Genomic DNA, 23106 nt, shown 5'->3' with positions numbered 1-23106 from the left:
TAACTCATTGTTCAGTCTGTTTCACCTCAGAAACCCTGCACCCACTCACTATGTTGGACAGCAATGTCTTTCCCTGGAGCTAACGGTGCAGCAGAGGCTGCTCTTCACTGCTGGAGACATGACGTTCCAGTAGCCTCCCCCTCATTTTGTTATTCTCATACAGGCAGGAGACTGTAAGATGCTTTCAGATTAATTCATTCATTAATTAATGCAGCTAACTTTTGGCTTTGGGATATTTATCTTATCTTCCAGTTATGTTTCATATATTCAAACAGTAAAACAGTTGCGTTGACACTGCAAACCTGTGTAGGCCTACTTTTTTTCCACAAAAAAATTGATCAGGAATCAATAAGAGAACTGATAGAGAATTGGACCAATAAGCAGAATCAATAATGGCATTGGTATCAATAAAATCTTATCAATTCCCATCCCTAGTCATGGATGTATTAAGAGCTACAGGTCTGTGTGTCTTGACTGAGGACGGGGCTGAGCTACACACAGACGACAGGATGAAGCTCTGCATCTACACAAAGTCCAGCATCTTCCTGCAGGGTTGTGCAGAGGTGTGGCCGTGTTTATTCGTGCTTTAGAACGTAACGGCCATGAAACAATCAGAAAATCACATTTTATTCAAGGCTTTGTTCTCACTATAGTCACTCGCTTTCTTCATTCACTCTCTAGCTTGCTTGACCATTGCTTCTCTCTCTCTTTCTCAATTTAATTCAGTTCAATTCAATGAGGCTTTATTGGCATGACCATATTGAAGTACAGTATTGCCAAAGCACATTGTACAAAGTAGTACAAACAGGGAGAAGTACAGATTTTAACATACAAACAGTAAAACATTATGTTAACAACAACCATTTTAACATTATTTTGTAATGCAAATAACATTAATTGTTTATTAATTGTGTGCTTGAAGGAGGAAAAGAAAAAAAAGGAGTGAAAAGGTGGCAAAAACAGAAAGCTGAACTTAACTGATGGATATCAGCAATCATAATAATAATCATAATAATAATAATAATAGTTTTGATTTGGAAAATTAAAATATATATACATAAACATATAAATACATACATATATGCATATATACACATGTACATATACATATATACCTGTATATACACATTTTGTTTATGTTTTCTTTTTTGTCTCTCTCTCTCACCTGGGGAGGAGGGGTCAACTTTGAATGCTTTGTTTTCAAACACCAACTGACAAATCCTGCATAGTATGCCTTTAAAATGATGCTGAATTTCATGAAAATAACATGATTTAAATATGAAATGTGAATTCCTTTTCTCTCATTATGAGTTACTGTCATGAAAATGAAATCTGCAACCTAAACTTTGCCCTAACTGCCATAGACAGTAAACCTGAGTGCATATTCATATTTGACATTTTTATATTATGGAAATCTATGGCTGCCTATATTAAGAAGAAGTTCTTTAATCAATCCAATTTACAAGTTGCTTTCCATTTGTGTGTGCATAATGTATGACAAAAGTAAAATTAACATGCTAAAATTCAGTTTTCATTTTTAGGTTTTAAAATGCACAGTTACCACCAAAGGGGAAATGAAAATGACTATACAAAGGGCCACTTCCATAATTCAGATCCAAAAGTAATTTATTTCAAGTTGAGATTGCATATTGTCTGCCAATTTGAAAATGACGAGTCACTTCACATTCAATGTCATCACCATTATGGCTGTGTTGTACTTTTAAGTACACTGACATGATTTGTCATTAGAGAAACTGGGTCTTTTGAGTGTCTTTGTAGTCTCAACGTGATAACCTGCATGGTTAATAGAGATAATGATGTACACTCTTAGTCTCTGCTTGAAGACATTCATGGTGTTGCACACTAAAAATGATGAAAGTATTTGTATAAAGAATAAAAATGAGAGAAGTTCAAACCCTGCCTACCTATCCAATCATTCACCATTCAGGCAACCGCTTCATTTAAAGTATACTAAGTCCTAATTCTACAACGGTGGAATATTATACAGTATTATAAAATGACTGTGTCCAGTGTCGTATATACCGTCTACTAAGACGGTATATACTAATATACCGTAGTTGCACTGTATATAGAGTAGGGCTGTAGTCAACCGAAGAAAATCTTGGTCCACTGAAATTGTACGTAATCTCCAACTAATCGATTAGTCGCGGGGCGGGGGGGGGGGTTCCTAGGTGATGACGCAGAGGTTGACTCACATTTCAGAACAGCGCTGCACAGAGACTCCCAAACGCTATTGATTTTCGAATGAATCGATATTAGGCGTTATTTTTGGCATTAAAATATATATTTTTGGCCTGGCGAGGGTTCTCGTTGTTATAATTCTAGGTGAAACATTGATTCAGTAAACGTTCAGTACATTCAGTAAACGCTCAGTAATTAATTAATTACTAATTACGCTTAATTAATTAATAAGGTTTTATTGATCTGATTCACCGGCTTTCTCGCTACCAGGGCTCCTTCTCTTCATTCATTCCTCTCTGTAGCTCGCTCAACAGCTGTTCTCTCTCTCGCTGGTGCGCTCTCTCTCTTTTTCTCCGTCTTTTTTAAAGTGTCTAGAGTCTACTTTACTTTTAACATTATCAAACGAAGAGAAATGTCCTCCCCTCATGCTAGTAACGTATTTGTCCTCCACCATGGCAGAGTTTACAACTCTGATCAGTCTGATCTCCAGCTGTGATTGGCCACCAAAGACGAGAGAAAAAGAGAGAGAGCTGAGAACACCAGTGAGAGAGAGAGAGTGCAGCTGCTGTCGAGCGAGCTAGAGAGTGAATGAAGAGAGGGAACGCTGGTAGCGAGAAAGCTGGTGAATCAGATTAATAAATTGTTATTTTCTGATTGTTTCACAGTGGTTACGTTCTAAAGCACAAATAAACACACCCACAACCCCCCCACACCTCCTCTCAATCCTGCGGCTGTACGCTGCACCGCCTGATTTGGTCTGAATACGGTCTTAGGCCTAGCAGTCTCCATCAGGTTGGGCGAGTTCAAAGTTCCAAAACAATGGGGGTGTTTTGAATACACCCCCGTTGTTTTCACAGGTAATTTGTTAGTCTGTCCCTCCCACCGCAGGAAATAATTATATCCTGGATCCTAATTAATTCTGGAAAAAGCTATTGATGTAGCACTTCTCTCCTTATGAAAATAACACAGCGATTATTCGACCAATGAGAATTTAGTTGGATGAGAGCATATCGACCAACTAATCGACCTGTCTACCAGGAGACTACAGCCCTAATATAGAGAAGTATTGTTTTGGCATCTTATAAGCCTTCAAACTTAAACTGGAAAGAATACTTGGATCATATGCCATCCACACCCTTGCAGACCATTACATTTTTTATCATCAGGACTAAATCAGGAAAAAAATACATACAATTCTCTCCACACAAACAGGGCTGTGTGGCTTTCTTAGAAATAAAGAGAAAAAGAAAAAACAATACAATTCTGAGAGAAAGAACAACAGCATGACTCCCACATGGAAATCAGTGTGATTCCACCTCATCTTTTAGCATATGCATGTAGAAAAGAAACACTTCAGGAAATATTTATCTGTCTTGTAACACATCCCATATGATGTTCTTTCATATTCTGCTACTTTTCCTAACTCTGCCATCCAGTCTTGAAGAGAAAGCTCCAGGTGTCTTTCACTTCCTGAGAATAATTCATTGTTGCCAACTTGGTCCCGTTCTGTGATGATTGCAGGTCTCCTAAAATACAAAATCCTTGCATTTAAAAGACTTACTATTCATGGAACATAACCAGAATAGAACACAGCGTGGCATTCTGACAAAAAGTTGAGGCCATGTAGATGATTATTACAGTTGTCACCAAGGAAATTAAGTGGGAACTGCATCATGAAGGCAGTCCTGTATGGAGAGCACACACGGCTTTAAAAAAATATTTTTTTCAAATATATATTAAAATATATAATGTGATAGACAGCTCTTCATCACTCCGCCCCTGATCCTTAATTAAATCTCACCCTCTCGTCTCCCCTGTCCTCTCCTGCCCCCCTCCCCTCCCTCCTCTTCTCTTCTCTTTTCTCCTCTCCTCTCCTCTCCTCCCCTCTCCTTACCTCTCAGGACTTCTCCCTTCAGGTGGAACACTGGTACAAAAGAGAGAATGCTGATCAAAGTGACAGACAGAGAGCCCAGCTTCTTGGCCCACCAGGGAAATGGTTACTCCCCCTGTGACCCCCTTACTCCTGGAGCTCCCTCTGGAGGAGGCACCACCTCACGAACCCGCCGTTCCTCTGGAGGCAACCCACCCTCTGAACCTGATGGCTCTCCTGTTCTCTACACCGACCGCCGTCAGTCTCCCTTCCTGAAGCGGGCAGAGCTGGGCAGCACCGGCACCCAACGCCGCTCCTCAGCTGACTCCCAGCCTCCCTCGCCTCGCTATGCCTATGAGCCCCCACTATACGAGGAGCCGCCGTCGGAGTACCAGCCCCCACCCATCTATGAGGAGCCCCCCACTGACATGCACCTCACTGACTCCTCCTCCTTCTATGGAACTGGCAAGTCACCTGCTCGCAAGTCTTCAGCCCCCCTCTATCACTCCCCCAAGCAGGCCCAGTCCCCCTATGGCCAGCTGGTTCTGACCCGGCAGAAGTGTCCAGAAAAGACCCAGAGTCTGGAATACAGTCCTGTGGGAAAAGAGTATGTCAAGCAGCTGGTGTATGTGGAGCAGTCGTCTTCCAGCCCTCGCTTTAAGACAGCCGACCGTCTGCTGCGTTACGGCACTACAGGGGGCTACGGGGGCTCATATGGAGGCTCCTATACTCTGCAGCACAGCCAGTCCCTGATCAGGGACCCCCGCCTACTGCTGGACTACAGTGGAGAGGGTGGAGAGGGAGGCCAGAGGTTGCTTTATGAGGACTCCATATCCTGGACGTCCAGCCAAACCCACTCCCTCTCCTCCTCCTCCACTGGGGCTTTCTCTCCTGGTGGAAACCGCAAACGCAAGAGCCGCAAGCCGTCCCTCCCCCAGGAGCTGGCTCGCTGCGGGGGGCCAGAGGGGGAGCTGGCAGGTACAGCATCAGAGGCAATGCTGGCCCAGGCCAGGCTGGCATGGGAGGCCCAGCAGGTGATGAAACAGAGGAGCAGCTGGGACTCAGGGCAGGGAGGGGGGGTGGCGCAGGGCAGCGGCTCCAAGGATGGCTACGAGAGTGATGGGGCAGTGCCTCTGCCGTTACCGGGACCAGTGGTGAGGGCATTCAGTGAGGACGAGGCGCTGGCGCAGAGCGATGGGCACCACTGGAAACGCAGCACCTTCGATCGGCTGGGCTTCCCTCAGGCCCTGCTGGAGAAAAGCCTCTCAGTCCAGACCAACCTGGCCTCCCCAGAGCCTTACCTTCACCCCTCACAGGTACAGCTGCATCCACATAACACACTCTGAAAATGTTATTTTTGCTGACCTCAAGTTGTTTAACTTCTTACCTTGCTGCAGTGATGTACAAGGGTTCTCAACTATACGTTGGCTGTGGTTACAGGTGCAACAAAACACACACACACACCACACCCAACAGTGAACCTCTCAACCAGAGAGGGCAGTAAAACACCGTTTTCAGCCTGCTGTTAAGTTACTCTAAAACAATAACTACAACAGGGCAATAATTTTAAACACACATCAACATACTGTACCTATTAACAGCCATCAGTTGATTATGAAGTTGTCTCAGGTGTCTCTTTATTGAAAGTACGCTCTTCTTAGCAAACATGTGACATTACATAAAACTCATACATCACATTATACCATATTATGATGTATTAGCATTTACAAACTATTAAAGGAATTTTAGGGATATTAAACACTCATTTGCTGGTTTATGAGGTACACCCAGCTAAACGAATGCAGTCTAATAAAACAGCCCTGCAGTAACATCAAACCATTAGGGTAGGTATCATGATCAGCTTTTGTTTAACTTGTTATCTAAAGCTGTTCATTAAACTTCATGGTCAGTGGAGGGTGTAGTTTCTGCTGTATTCCTTTATAATTACAGATGTTTCTAGTCTGTCCACCTCATTTACATCAATGAATGGAAAAACACCTCAGTGTATAACCAATGCAATAATATAATTTAACAGCATGGCAACTACAGTCTCAAAAACAACCGTTAAGATGATTCAACACTTCTATAAAACAGGTTCAAGATAAACTCAACATTAGTCCCTTGATGAAGGTGGGATTTATTACAAGGCTGTTGTATTGGACTGCATCAGTTTTTCCTAAGTATACCTAATAAAATGACAACTGATTGTATGTTAAATATCATGGTATTAAGATTATTTGATTAAAATAGTTCAGAACAACTTTTACTCATTTCCCACCAAGAAACAGATGTGTCATTGCACAAGTTTGAGTGGTCAAATGTTTCTGTGGCTCCTTGGTTATTCTATCATAGCAGGCTGATCAACTAGGCAGTTACAGAGCCAAAGTCATACACACACACACACACACACACACACACACACACACACACACACACACACACACACACACACACAATAAGAGTGAATGGCCCAGTCAGGCCTGATATCATCCTGTGTCACAGCCATGGATGTTCCATGTAACGCTGCCGTGCCTTAGATTGGCTTACGTAATGGTCACACTGCTGTCTGGTCCACCAAGAGACACTGTCACTGCACCTACAGTAGCACCAACCTCTGAAAATACACACACCTAGAATAGCAAAACAAAAGATGCCCTTGCATTAACTGTGTTATAATACATCATTATCCAGGTCACATCAGACATTTTTCTCTGGATAATGTAGTTCTGTGTGTGGGCAGTGTGAACACACCATGAGATAATACATCCATTACTGGTAATAACTTATTTTTATGTAAAATGATCTTCATGCCAGAGAGAAGCAATTTACATTTTTTGTCCCATTTTCCTGAAAGTTCATTCTTGACTTTGGAAACAGGAGCTAACAAAACATCTCACCTCAATGTAATCTCATTTAGTAGCTTACATCATCTTCATCAGCAGATGGAGGTTGCTCAGTTACCACAGGCAAGATGGTCAAACCTCCATTTCTTTCTTTATCCCAGTAAAAATGAACACTGGAACATCTACATTCCCATAGCAAACTGAAAAGCTGAAAGCTGAACCGAAAGCCCCAGAATGGCTTCTAAATGGATGTTGAGGTCTGAATGTTTTGTCAACTGCCCACATGTCGTTGTTTGTTGAAAAGTAGCATTGCTAACAAATCTGTGCTAATACTGTTGACATCTTTCCTTTAAAAGTTTCATACTGAAAGCCTCCTGCTGGTTAGCTGGTGGAAAACCTTTATGTGAAGCAGTTTGCATCAGTTCACAGTAAAATTAGGCTGATATAGGTTGTTATCTGAAAGTATGAACAGCGAAGTACTGAAACTAAATTCCAAACCAGATTTAGTTAGAAGCTACAAGTATTGAGAGCTGAACACAGGGTTCAGTGCAAGGCGCAGCTTGGAGGAGACCAGACTGCAGAACTCACTCAAAGAAGGTGTGCACATTCTAAAAACTAGTGAAAAGGTATTACACTCAAATTTAAAGCCTTGCTCCTAGGAACTAATAAATTGCATATTATTAATTAACAGTTAGTTTGTTCAGTTTAAGAAATGCCAAATACACAATTTGACGGATTCTATGAATTAATATCTATAAATAACTACCATCTGTAACTCTAAATAGCCATAAACAATAAGCAAATGTTTTTAAAAGGATCTTACTAAGATTTTGCTATCATTTTTTCTTTCATTTATAGTGGTGCAAAGGGAAACAGATAGATGTAGAAATGACAAACTAGTTGTCCTTAGCACATTCAGTGTATTCATTGAGTTCAAAAGTATACCTTGCTTGTTCTCCTGAAAGCTCTAATGGGCCATGGGATTCCTGAAGATACTGTATTATTCCAAGAGAGAAGCTATAAACTCACAATCTGTGTGTAATATCTTAGCAGTCTGGCAGGTAAAGCAGCACTGGAGATAAAGGATCATTAGATCCTGGTACTTTGGAGGATTAAAATATTTAATGAAGTTATCGCGCTATTGCATTATGCACTGTCTGTACATAAATGCATGCTACACCTCTCTCAAACTGGAAACTGTAACACCCATTTATCATAGACTACATTAATCATATTCAATGTTGTATGGACATTTAAATCTATACATAAATAAACTTTAAAAAAATTAATTGTAAAGCCAAAGAGAAAAAAAGAAAAGGGTATAAAATATACACTAAAGGTCAAAGTTGCTGATCTGGGAAATGAGCATGACATGATGCCTGATAGGAGTACTGGCATCTTTTTATTCCTGTTCAAGCTCTGTACATAGTAATAGCATAAGTCATAGTTCAGATAGTTCACCAAAGAAACACTTGAAATATGTGATATGCTGCTCAGTCCTGGTCTGAGAGCACTGTGACTTAACCTAAAACAAAACAAACCTGTATTTATTCACAAACAGAGGAATGGTCAACTTGTTTAAGTGTCATATGCCAGATATGAAATGAACATAGAAGCGCTGGTTAGTGTGATGTGCCTTTATCTGAGCCCTCGGAGGCCCTGAGGGGATAAGAGGGCTGGGCAGCATTTAGCCAAGAGGAAAATAGGCTGTCTCCCTTGCTGTCTCTCTCTGCTTCCACTCCGTCTTTCTCTTTCTCTTAAAATTCAGCAACACTTCAGTTTGAAGCAGAGAGCTGCTAAGCAGAATGCACCTTTGGTAGAAAAGAAGAAAAGCAGTGGAGAGTGAGAACAGAGAATGAAATGAACAGGGACATAGAAGAGAATTTATTCAGCCACAGAGAAGGACTGAGGATAGCAAAATAGATACCTTGTAACATTACAGACAGCAGTATATCAGCTACATGTCATAAACCACAAGCAAGTCTTTATTCTAAAGAAATCTCAATGACAACAGACAGATGTGAGTGCAGCAGAAACATATCAAGAGAGCAACATTGTATTTGTTAAAGGAATAGTACAACATTTTGATTAATACAGGTAAACTCATTTGCTTTCTTGCCCAAAGTAAGATGAGATCAGTCTCATGTCTGTGTGTTAAACACAGAGCTGAAGTCAGGCTTTTGTTAGCATAGCGCAGGGCGAACAACTAGCCCCCCCCCCCCCCCCCCCCCCGTCCAAGTTTGACAAGACTAAGAGTCTATAGCCATGCTAGCGGCTCTGTGAGGCTGTACTTAAACACAGTGGTGCTTTGAACTGGCAGTATAACGTGGACATGAGAATGCTAACATGCAGATGCAAAGCAGGCCATTTTATTTTAACGTGTTAGCATGCTATCATTTGCTAAAAAAAGCAAGGTACACAAAGGACAGCTGAAGGAATGTTATTAGTTTTGCAGGTATTTAGTCATAAACCAAAGTACTGGACACATTCAAACTTCCACCTGATGATGCCGCTAGATGAAAAGTTTAGAGATCACTAAAATTCTTGAAGTCAGTCTGAACAGGATATGAATGTCAGTGCCACATTTCTATCCAATAGTGTTTGAGACATTCACAAAAAACACTAATGTGATCATTATGGTGGCACTATAGAAGATCACCAAAGTCAGCAGGCTTCATCCTCCCGGGGACCATCAATGTCTGTACAAAATTCCATGGCAATCTGTGACATAGTTGTTGAGAGCCATGCTAGCAGCATGAACATGAAAATTCCACAATACAAAAGTACTGCGCAGAATGAACAGCATACTGTTCTGTCCATATTTCTAGTTTTGAAGCCTTGCCAGTAGTGGAGATAAAAGCAAACCTTGTTGTGTCTCCAAAAATGATCATTATTTATTATTTTTTGGGCTCTGTTGCTTTACTGAAGAGGGAGATTGGAAGTAAGGTTCCACTATCTGCTGTTGTTTGTTCTGAAATCTGAAGCTCTCTGTCCTCTTACTGTTTGATACAGTAAAGCACAACCCTGGGTTAGAGTAAACCCTACACCCTGAGGCTGCTTACCTCCCAGTCACATGGCATCATGATAAGTGATGCACTCTCAATGTCTGGACTGTTTCTGGACCACAGGTGTCTTGCCTTCACTGTGGGGATGTCCTTCTCTGGCTATTGCTGCTATTTGTTATTGCTGGTCATATATCTATTATTATTATTGTTATTGTTATTGTTATTGTTGTTGTTATTCTGCTTCTCTTTTTTGTGGATTTTCAGTCAGCATCATCAGACCTGTAAACACCATCACACTGAAAATGTTTGAAATGTTTAAATTCATCTTCAATTTGTTTATTACCTATCTTGCGGCAGGGAAGAAGTGACAGAAATGTGATATAAATGTCAATAAATGCATTCACTCAATAAATAACTGTAGGCTTTATTGTCCCTACTGGTTTCTGTCAATCTTTGGCTGTTATTCCTGTGAGACAGGTATTAAATTGCATTCTATGTGGTATTAAAAAGTTGAACCATGCAGAAACCCTGTAAATAGTACCACTCACATGCCAAGTGATGGCAGCCTGACCGATCCTATTCTAAACCATAAAAGGTTCTCATAACCATGATGTTAATGTCTTGAATAACTTTCCCTGCATTGTGTTTTTGTTGATCCACAGCTGTTATTTCATAGATTGAGGAATAAATGGTCTCTTTGTTGCACTGAAATAACCTTGTGGATATTGACGTATTAACACGTCAGTATTAATCCCAGTCAGCTCCATCTGAGTAGCAGAGAAACTTTCAACTGTTGTGCAGCAGCAGAGATGAAAGAGAGATGAAAGACATTTTCTGTTTCTTCTCCTCATCATTGTCTGTCTTCCTCTGTCTGTCAGTCGGAGGACCTCGGAGCCTGCGCCCAGTTTGAGACCAGTCGAAATGCCAGGAATATGATGCCAAGCGCCAGCTGTGGCGTTTTCCCAGAATTCACCTTGAGAAAGCCCTCCTCAGAGACCGACATAGAGAACTGGGCGTCGAAGCACTTCAACAAACACACACAGGTACTGATTTCCATGACATCATGCACACCATGATATATCTGATAGCTTTTTCATTAGTGATCCCAGCTGTCTGTCTCTTATCTTAACTTTCATATCTAATAATCTCTCTAAAATGTTCTTAAATACTAATGCATAACTGTAAAAGCCATGGTCATGTCATTTCAACTTTTTCTTTCTTTATTGATATTTAACACTTCAGCTAACTGTATGTCACATGCTACATCTTAATTAATTCCCACATTGTTCTGTCAGACATAAGAACAATCAGTTAAACAGTGTTACTCTTAATGACTTGTCTTACATAGTGTTACACCGCTAGTGTGAAATATATTGTTTCAGTGATCAGCTGATCACTAATCAGGTTTAGATTCTCAAAAAAACAGGCATGACATAAGCTTGAAGGCTCATTCTCCATCTTGGAAACAGCAGCTTCACAAAATAGTTCTCAACACAAAGTCCTCAGTTGTCATAGAGATGGTACATATCATATACCATCATCACCATATATGAAATACCATCATCTCCATGACACTGAGGAAGGCCGAGACATGTTGTTGAAGGAAACAAAGTAAGTTAGACCTTGTGAGTTTGAATTTATCTGTAATTTTTAACTGTAACTTTAATTGTTGTTTTAACAACAGTTACACCCATCCGGCCAGAAATACAGACACAACCACATTTTTCATCTTAACCAACTTAACAGAGCTCACACACACACACACACACACACACACACACACACACACACACACACACACATAAACCCTCTGACAGGACAAAAAAAAACTACAGTCAGGTCAGTTTGTTTGGGGAATGTCAGAACAGTAGCAGCAGTCTAGATGGACAGTGTGTTCACGGCTGCTATACCTTAATGAATCCCTTCATATTGTCATGGTAAGTGCCGGCTTATTTCTCCAAAGGTTAGTCTTTCTTGCTTCTGTTCAGCTTTGCTTTCTACATCTACTGCTAAAACATTTTGAGAGGTGATGAATTCTAAATAATCTAAATAATTCTAAATAATAAGTGAACTCTTCATCTTTCACTACTCTCAAACATTTCTATACCTTTAGCCACTTCCAGAACATGCATAAATGCATACCCGTTTCTGTAATACATTTAATATTAGTATAACTATAGAAGAATTATAAATTGAATCTCCTTATTAGTATTACAGCTCTGAATGGTGATTTTGCTGTTTCATTGTTTGGTGTGTTTGAAATTAGGGATGTGCAGAGAGCCCAGTATTTGTATTTGTGTCTGTATTTGTTGAGGCAGCAAAATTATTAGTATTTGTATTCGAATAAAAGTGGAAAGAGGCTTAAAAATCCTGTTTTTGTTTTTATGACACTTTTAATTTTAGAAAATTAAAGTGTTACAATAAGTGTTCATGAATAAACTACCTTACAAAGGAGGTCCCCACATCGGGTTCTTGAACTGGAGTCTCCCAGATCATAGACAACTGTGCTGACTACTGAGCTAAAACGTTACTCATCACTTCATTGCAGACAGACCTCTACCTATTTATACACCCATAACACAGCAGACCGTGTAATGTGTAGGGAGGAACTTCAAAGGCAATTATTGCTTTGCACTTTTCATCTATTGCCTATTTTTTATAACCTAATTTTGCGGAAAGGAGAAGGGGAACAACAGATTTGGAGAGTCCCTTGGGAGCACTTTGCTTGTGTCAGTAGCTCAGCTTTATCTCTGGGGAACACCTCTAACAAATCATTTTTTAAATATTTGTATGAAACAAATATTCGTATAAAATCCACCATTTGTGCTTTGCCGAATAATGTATTTGTATTTGGACACACCTCTATTTGAAATATTTGAAAGCTTGAAAATAAAATATTCCCCCCCCAAATGTTTTTCCCACTGTGGATTACCATCTGTCTTCTTCTGTAGAAAGTCCTATACTGATCTGCCATTGTCGTCTATGATCTGTGATTTTAATCTTCATCAGGGCAAAGTTTTTGCTTTCCATTGTTTCTTTCAGCAGTGTCTTGTCACACTTACAAAGCAAATTTTCACGTACAACAACATTTGGGGTTAAAACATTAGTTGAAGGGTGCAGTATAGTTGGTGAGGAGTGCTCTCTGTAGTTCTGTTAGTCTTTGACAGAATATGGATTTGAATTGCTGTAATACATCTTTTCAGCCTCCTGTACAGTAGAATTGATCTCTCCATCTCTTCTTTTTGTGTTGTCTCAGGGTCTGTTTAGAAGAAAGGTCTCCATTGCCAACATGCTGGCGTGGAGCAGTGAGCCCATCAAGAAGCCTATGATCGTGACCTCAGATCGCTCTGTAAAGAAGGAGGCAGTTGACATCTTTAAGCTCATCCAGACCTACATGGGAGACCGTCGCTCCAAGGTCGACCCCCTCTGTGTGGCTCTGGAGGTCTGTAAATAACCACCGCTGTTTCCCCAGCTTAAACTCATTCACCCATGCACACAAGGCTGTACTCTCACTATCTAACGTATGCCTCCATAGTGATTTCTTTGCCTTCATGTCCTTGCTGTGAACCTGGGACATCATTTTCAGGCATAGTTACAGTAGGACTCCAAGCCGAGATGAATCCTGATATGGAATGTGTATAGAAGTTTGTAGCAGTACTGCAGATGACTCTCCTCTCTGCAGTACTGCTGCTGTGTGCACGGGACTTCATGCTGTGAGCTGTGTGTCCTTGCTCACAGTGTGACTGCAGGACTACGGACTTTTAAAACACCTGGGCATTTTCAGGCTTCCAAAAAAATCCTTTTCTAGGGGCAGCTGCTTGAATATAAGACAAAGTGGAAAAAATATTAAACTCATTTTTGATGAAAGATTTTGATGAAACATCAGTATGTGACAGCAGACAGACAAAGTTGGTGCCTGGCTGCTGATCATCTAACAAGATAAAGATGCAGATATTTTATAAATATGCAGATATTTTATAAAGATGCAGCCTTTGTTCTGTAAAAGGAGGATGAATGACAGAATCATGGATCCAAATGAATGCTAATGCTGCCCTGTTTCTGCTGAATATTGAAGTAAGCAAATGTTTGCCAACATGACAAATTTAAACCTGCATGAATAGATTTTCGACTTCGGTGTAGCGCCATTGTTCGAATTATGGGGGATCTGGGATGGGAGAGGGGATCTTGTGGTGACGCAATGAATGATACAAAAAATACATCAAATATATTTAAAATATAGATTGTCATGTATTTGATGTCAGGTCAACAATTCTCAGTATCCGGTCCATGCAGTGTTGCTACTGGAGCATTCATTCAGCTGTACTCCTCAGTTGAGCTGGCTCTCTGTCTCTCTGTCAGGTGGTGGTGCGTGGTTGGAGCAACCAGGGTTTGCGTGATGAGCTCTACATCCAGCTATGTCGTCAAACCACCGAGAACTTCCGCTACGACAGCCTGGAGCGAGGCTGGGAGCTCATGGCTATCTGCCTGGCCTTCTTCCCCCCGACACCCCGCTTCCACACCTACCTGGAGGGCTACATCTACCGACACATGGACCCCCTCAACGACACCAAGGGTGAGGGGGCAACACACCCACTCCACAATCACTGCCAGTTATACAGCACTGTTTTCATTATGTATTACAGGAATGACATATACATACACACCTTGCTCCAAGCTCCTCCTGAAGCCTCCTCTGTCCTTGTCTCCTCTGAGATGCATTTAAGGCATTAGAACATCGGTTTCTGCGTCAGAGCTGGAGGACAGAGAAGCAAGGACGGGAGGAAGAATGACATTATTCTCATGGTCACACGATCTCAATGCAGATCTAGTAACTTTTCCTGTTAAAGGACAGGTTCACAGTTTTTCAAGTGTATCTTAAAACAACAGTCAGGTGTCCATATGAACATTCCTCCTGTTCATACTGGATATTAAAAGATCCCCTTCAAAGTGATGGGGCACAAAATCCACAGTGTGTCCACACAGTAATTTTGTGCAAAAATATATTTCAAAGTTGATGTGAAGCTTATATGAGTCTTCATCAGTCTGAGTTAGTCATATCAAGTGGATATCTGACACATTTACAGTCTTTTTAGCATCAAATTCCCTCTTTGTGTTTCCTCAGATCATCAATACGATCACACAGATGTAGCATTTTGAAGATATTAATAAGGGAAAAGATGGTTGAGGTTTTTTATAATGGGCATATTGATCTAAAGCACAGTGAGGATCAATACCCCCCAACTGCAGGATGAAATGTCAGACAAGAGGGAAACTGTTACAGATCAAAAATCCAGCAAATATCTTCAGACCAGTTACTGCTCTTCTTCTAAGCAGAAAATCAATAAACTGCATTAAACCCAAACCCCATGTAGAATATCAGGTGTTGTAGAAAGCTCTGTAATGACAAACATGGAGGCCAACATGTTGGCTATAACTACAACTTCCCACAACCATTATCCATAAGCAGGAGATACAGTGAGAGACATTCCCATAAAGGTGCATTTTAAAGGTGTTCCTGCTCTGTGCCAGACAGAATAGAGCTGTGCTGGTGCTCTGCTTCCCCCTGCAGGTAAACAGGATCAACACATTACTCTGGTCATCTCCCACAGGTGGCTCAGTGCTGATGAAGGACAAATGTTTATAGTCTGTCCTTGATGAATATTAAAAATATTAAACTGCTATTTTTTTCTGAAATCTTAACTCAAAGTCCACTCACTGTAGTAGCAGATTCTAAAGGGTTGACACTTGAGCCACTTCTGTTTGCTCATGCAGACTGTGAGATGTGGTTGAAAGCTCTGGAAAAAGCTAGTAAGTTGGCCTTGAGCTAGGATTATTTTATCAGTACTGTTCCCCTGTTCCCCTAGTACTGTTATTTTCATGATGAGGATAAAGCAGAAGCTTGCAGAGGATGTTAGAGGTGATTTTTGCAAATAATTGAATAAATATATGCCTGGAATGACTACTTTTGTGACACTTTTAAAGGGATATTACAATGTATTTATTTAACACAAACCCATGACTGAGGCTGGTTTAAACACTGCTACAATTTACATATCATATCATAATACTGAGACGTGGAAGACATGCATTTAAGCCACAATTCTAAAAAGCGACACGCAAGCTTTACCTGTTGAGCAAACATAACACATAGAATAGGAAGAAAGGAGATATGTATATTATGTACATTAGGCATTACTTGAAAGTCTGACATTAATAACACAAACACAATGACAACATCATTGCTGACTGTAATTAATGCAGATCAATGTGACACTAAAGCACTTGAAGCTCTATGTTGTACATATGTAGTAATTACCATCTAATGTCAAACTCTGATAAAGTAAGTCAGAAGTGTTTGCATGTTACCATGACTTCAAACCAGAGTGGTGTAACCTGAAGGGGAAGCCAAGCATAGAAAAATAAACTGCTGCTGGTCTGGCTACTTTACTCAGACTTCACTCTCAGGTTTAGTCACAAGAGATATGTTTCCATGGTAACAGTCTAATCGTTTAAAGCTATTCCTATTATCCAGAAAATCAGGCTGATTTCAGTCTGTATCATCAGGTAATCTGGTTTTATGGATTAAAAGCCCTGTGAGTCCTCCTCTCTGTAACACTGCAGGCTGCTTCACCTCTGTCTGCTCTGTTTAACTCATTCTAATTTCCTGAGCTAAATGTGCATGCTGTATATGTCTTCTTTTCTGTCTCATTCTAGGAGTGGCCATCAGCAGCTATGCCAAATACTGCTACAGGAAACTGACTAAAGCTGCTCTGACTGGAGCCAAGAAGGTAAGAAGCTCTGTCTCTGTCTGTCTTCATGTTGTCAGTTCTGCTAAGATCAAACATTCAAACAAATGTTTTATTTTAAAGAAGATAGGTGGGGCGCAATGTCCACAGACCTTTGTTGTTGCATGTTATACCCCTGTCTCTCCCCTGTGTCCTGTCTCTCTACACATTTACTGATTAAATAAAGGCAACAAATGCCACAGTAAAATCTACCAAAAAAAAAAAAGATGTGCTCATGTGTCCAGACATATGTCTTTAGTTGTTGGGGATATGATATTGTATCCAAGAAGACACTACAAACACGGCTGCAAATGAATGAGTGAGTCAGAGCTCGGGCAGGTCTGTGCTGTGTCTGTTCCTCTGATAGAGATACTCAGTGTTTCTATGAGGAGCAGTAAATCTTTTGTACTAAGTGTGATGAAAGAACATGACAGGGAGTCACATTCAAGTGAAGTCTAGAAAATAGGTTGCTGAATTGGATTGGTGAAATTCAGAGAATAAACAATCAGACCTCTGTGTTCTCAGGTCATGTCCTGTTAGTCACATGAGCCAATTTGCCTAAAATACAGCATACAGTATCCTTGGTAGGCCAGATGTTCCAAGTCTGAGTATTTCATCTTGAGTTTGCCTCAATTTCAGATTTTTTTTATCCGAATTTGAACTGATTTCCTGTCTGAATTTATGAACCCTAAAAAAATACTTGACAGCAAGTATTTTGAAATGATACCATTTGAACTGACCAACTGGAATTTTTACAGAGGGGAATTCAAACTGTAAAATGCAGATAGTCTGTTTCCAAAGTATTATATTTCATTGCTATATATACAGTTCTATTTCAAATGTAATAAACTGTTGTTCATATACTCTGTAGTGTCTGTGTGTGTGTGTGTGATGCTGTATGTTGACTACATGTGTGTTTTTGGTGTGTGAGTGTGTTGGCAGGCAGGCAGCAGCTTGGCTTGGAGCCTGTGAAGCATGTAGTGCCAGACTCTCAGCAGGCCACTAACACAGATCATTTGTCACTTTTCGGACTCCACAGCACGGCCCGGTGTTTGACCGCTGTTAACCTGCTAATCTCTGACAGCTCTTTAATGAGCTGTGTGTCTGTGGATGCAGGAATGTTTGTCTCAGTGACATCTGAATACTACTTCTTACTGCTTTCTGAACCACATCCTTCAAGTATTCAAGCTGCCCCTCATCTGCACTGCTGCACTAACATGACATGTGTCTCCAGGGTCTGCAGAAGCCCTGTCTGGAGGAGATCAACCATGCCAGGAACGCCATCTTCAGTCCCTCCATGTTCGGCTCGTCCCTGGAGGAGGTGATGGCGCTCCAGAAGGAGCGATATCCAGACCACCAGCTGCCCTGGGTGCAGACTCGCCTCTCTGAAGAGGTTCTGGGTCTCAATGGAGACCAGACAGAGGGCATCTTCAGGTGAGAGAGGAGGAAGCAGAGGGGCTTGTGACAGTGTGTTGTTTTTAGCCACACCAGCAGGCTTTAGCAGTGGCCATGTTGCTGAAGAGTGAAATGTATTTTCAAAAATTTATAATTTTACACTTAATTTACAACATTTAACAACATTACTAAGGGACGCAAAATGTGCAGTTACATGAACAATACCACACACACAATAAAGTCTCTGGTGGCTGGTCAGTGTTGTGTTACCTGGAATCCCACAATGAAAAAAAATCTGCATCACAAAAGCAGACAACTGAAGTTTCAAGTTATAATCCATAAGATTTTTATTCTATCAAATCTTTTTGATACTACTGTATATAAGTTCAGCATTTTTTAGCCATTTAATGTATTTGCATTTTGTAATTATGTCTCTATAGTATATAGTAGTCTACATTGTAACTGGCAGGGCTGGAGTGGGAATAACATTTGACTAGGACTGGAGACACACCAGCACACACAGCCCACACCACAGTACACAGAGATTAACTATGAAACTCTAGAAACACCATTACAATGTTCTATCATTATATTTATATCATTTTGTAATGTTATAATTATTATTAACAGTTAGTCAGATCAGATTCTGTGGTGATTTCATAACTGTTTGTGAAGAAAAACTGTATCAGAAACACTTTTTATATTAAAGTGAACAACTATGACAGCTACTGTCTTAAAAATGACTTTATAACTGAGTCAACACACTTAAAACTAAACTAATTAGTAAGATAGCTGGTATTTACTGCTGTTCAGTTTACATTGTATCCACTCGCTACAAGTTAGTGTGGCAGAGTGTGAGATTAGAATTCAAAGTGGACAGTGCAGCAGTAAATACACCAGCACACTGAAGATGCTTCCACAGAAATGGTGAGTGGCCCAGCCTGCTCAGCTGAGCCAGTCACCTGAGCACACTGGCCCTCTTGCTTTCTCTCTTCCTCCTTTCAAAGGTCTCTCTCTCTCTTTATTGTTGTCTTTTTTTACCCATTGTGCCATCAGCACAATCTGTATAGTGGCCCACTGGGAAATGTCCCGGTTGTCCTGATGGCCAGTCAGTCATCAGTAACTGGCATTGTCTACCCACAGACAAGGGATTCACAGCAAACAATGTATGTGCATGCTGACATGATGGGAGAGGAAGTGAACTTATTGTTGAAATGATTTGATTGTCTTCTTTATTAAAGCAATGTGACACAATGAATCCTCAGCCCTCAGTTTGTTTGGGTGTACTTTAAACCAACCAAAACTCTAATCAGCCACTTTAGGAACATTTGTTCTAGCTTAGCAAATAATCAGTTGAGCAGGTTACATGTTTTCCTGTTAGACTCAAACCCCCTCCAAGTAGACAGTGGTCCAGCTGATTTTATACAGTTAAAGATCAACCATGTAGAAATCAGGTGATGAAAAAATGCAAAGACAGAAGAGGAGAATGAGAGAGTGTAACCAGCCTGTGACCTTTGACCTCCAGGGTACCGGGGGACATAGATGAAGTCAATGCCCTCAAGCTGCAAGTGGATCAATGGAAAATCCCCACAGGGCTGGAAGACCCACACATCCCAGGTAAACACACACATACATACACACACACACTGTTGCAGAGTGCTGCTGCTGAGATCACTGCTGGTCTCCTGTGGACCTGGTTCTGCTTCCTCACTGCTGTCACCAGGAGGAGGTTGGTGTCATGGGAATATCAGGAATTTTCACAAAAACAATACAGTATAAAGTTGCCTCACTTAGGTCTCTATGACAGCCAGATGACACTCCATGTGGAGGTCTGACATGTTATAGATGCAGAGTCTTAAAAGAGTTCTTGAAGAAATTTTCCAGGATGCAAAGTATGATTGAAAAAGGCCAAAAAATGAGACTGAAAATTCTTGACCTTGGAAACAGCAGTTGACAAATCTTTATGATTTAAGATCTTAAGTTCCTCAAAGTGTTGAAAAATTGATGCAAAAACATCTGCTCCATCCGCTCCATCTGCTGAAGATCGTGTGATTCAACCCAAAACTCCACAACAGCCACTAAAAGATTCTTGTCAGGCGTTTTGTGGTTAGACTCTTCATCAAGGCCAAACCTTTCTGTCACTGCTGGCTTTGAAGAGTATTTCTTTGCAAAGAACTGATTAAAAAATGAATCAGTCAGAGTTTCTTAGATTAATTACATACATGCATTTGATGGAGCAACATAAGGCACAACAACATGGATGTATCAGCCTGAATGATAACAGCCTGTGCAGAATTATCTCTATCATCTGATTTTTAAATGTTTTATTTCAAACTCTGAAGCTAGTCTTTCTCTGTGTGTCCCCAGCGTCTCTGCTGAAGTTCTGGTACAGGGAGCTGGAGGAGCCACTCATCCCTCATGAGTTTTATGAGGAGTGTATCAATCACTATGACAACCCAGAGGCAGCTGTCAACGTGGTGCTGGGCCTGCCGCACATCAACAAACTGGTGCTCTGCTACCTCATCCGCTTCCTACAGGTAACACACACACACACACACACGTCTTACCAGGGCCTATACTAAAGCAAATTGAACTGTGAAGCCAGGTCATACCCCTATACTGACATAGTTATTAGCATCATACTGGCTGACTATGACCACTGTTAGTGACACTGTAACAAGGCTCTGGTTGCAATAGCAACATGTGACACTTGATACTTTTCCCAATGAAAAAGGGCTGATACTGGAGCTGACAGGCAAGCAACAGTGACCAAGGTGGACTGTAATAAGACTCCTGTCTGTAAAACAAACATGGTCACAAACATAATTCTGTTAAATTTTTTTGTTTTTTTTTAAATGAAATGCCACTGAGACACACAGTAGCAGAAGTGTATGTAATGTGTATGTATGGCCATTAGAGGAATTACAGTTTAAGGCATTTAAAGGGTGGCTTCACCAAATTACAAAACAAAACAAAAATACTTCTCTCACCTGCAGCAGGAGTGATAAAAAAAATCTAAACTGATATGGACTTTGTCACTTCTCATCTGAGTATGAGTTAGTGAGCATATTTCCTTTAAGTGTCGGTTCGGCCAAACTCTGAAAAATAGTAGTATCTGTCTAGCCAGAGAGTTTTGGTTTTGTTTGTGCAGGTTTCGAGATATCTGTCTCTGAGTTTTCTGCATCCACACAAATACAAGCTGAATGTAATTTAGTTTCTGCTGCTCTGAAAGACTAAAAGTAGACAGTCTGTGGATTATCCAGAGACACGTGCTGCGTCTGTACACACTATATATATTCCATACACACTATATACTATATTCAATACACACTATATACTATATTCTATACACACTATATATATATATATATTCTATACACACTATATACTATATTCTATACACACTATATACTATATTCTAAACACACTATATACTATATTCTATACACACTATATATATTCTATACACACAATATACTATATTCTATACACACTATATACTATATTCTATACACACTATATATATTCTACACACACTATATACTATATTCTATACACACTATATACTATATTCTTTACACACTATATATATTCCATACACACTATATACTGTATTCTATACACACTATATACTATATTCTATACACACTATATATATTCTATACACACTATATACTGTATTCTATACACACTATATATATTCTACACACACTATATACTATATTCTATACACACTATATACTATATTCTTTACACACTATATATATTCCATACACACTATATACTATATTCTATACACACTATATACTATATTCTTTACACACTATATATATTCCATACACACTATATACTGTATTCTATACACACTATATATATTCTACACACACTATATACTATATTCTATACACACTATATACTATATTCTTTACACACTATATATATTCCATACACACTATATACTATATTCTATACACACTATATACTATATTCTTTACACACTATATATATTCCATACACACTATATACTGTATTCTATACACACTATATACTATATTCTATACACACTATATACTATATTCTATACACACTATATATATTCTATACACACTATATACTGTATTCTATACACACTATATATATTCTACACACACTATATACTATATTCTATACACACTATATACTATATTCTTTACACACTATATATATTCCATACACACTATATACTATATTCTATACACACTATATACTATATTCTTTACACACTATATATATTCCATACACACTATATACTGTATTCTATACACACTATATATATTCTACACACACTATATACTATATTCTATACACACTATATACTATATTCTTTACACACTATATATATTCCATACATACTATATACTATATTCTATACACACTATATATATTCTATACACACTATATACTATATTCTATACACACTATATATATTCTATACACGCTATATACTATATTCTATACACACTATATATATTCCATACACACTATATACTGTATTCTATACACACTATATACTATATTCTATACACACTATATATATATATTCTATACACACTATATACTATATTCTATACACACTATATATATTCTATACACACTATATACTATATTCTATACACACTATATACTATATTCTATACACACTATATATATTCCATACACACTATATACTGTATTCTATACACACTATATATATATATATTCTATACACACTATATACTATATTCTATACACACTATATGTATATTCTATACACACACTATATACTATATTCTAAACACACTATATACTATATTCTATACACACTATATATATTCTATACACACTATATATATTCTATACACACTATATACTATATTCTTTACACACTATATATATTCCATACACACTATATACTGTATTCTATAACACTATATATACACTATTTTCTAAATGCATATTTTCAATGCTGTGAGTGGTACAAACAGAAT

At 39.4% G+C, this 23106-nt stretch overlaps 1 protein-coding gene across 1 annotated transcript in view; it reads left to right on the top strand.

Annotated features, from left to right (window-relative positions):
* Positions 1-23106, top strand: part of arhgap39 (Rho GTPase activating protein 39) — a 105582-nt gene that overhangs the window by 78981 nt on the left and 3495 nt on the right. Inside the window, exons 3-10 of the mRNA XM_067598022.1 lie at positions 4104-5388; positions 10799-10963; positions 13177-13362; positions 14280-14493; positions 16635-16708; positions 17940-18139; positions 19626-19717; positions 20468-20637. Coding sequence (XP_067454123.1) covers positions 4104-5388; positions 10799-10963; positions 13177-13362; positions 14280-14493; positions 16635-16708; positions 17940-18139; positions 19626-19717; positions 20468-20637 — 2386 coding nt within the window. The remainder of the gene's footprint in view (positions 1-4103; positions 5389-10798; positions 10964-13176; positions 13363-14279; positions 14494-16634; positions 16709-17939; positions 18140-19625; positions 19718-20467; positions 20638-23106) is intronic.

Source organism: Thunnus thynnus, chromosome 8, assembly GCF_963924715.1.
Source record: "Thunnus thynnus chromosome 8, fThuThy2.1, whole genome shotgun sequence".
In the NCBI taxonomy this organism is placed as follows: Eukaryota; Metazoa; Chordata; class Actinopteri; order Scombriformes; family Scombridae; genus Thunnus; species Thunnus thynnus.
This window is presented reverse-complemented; position numbering and strand designations above follow the sequence as displayed.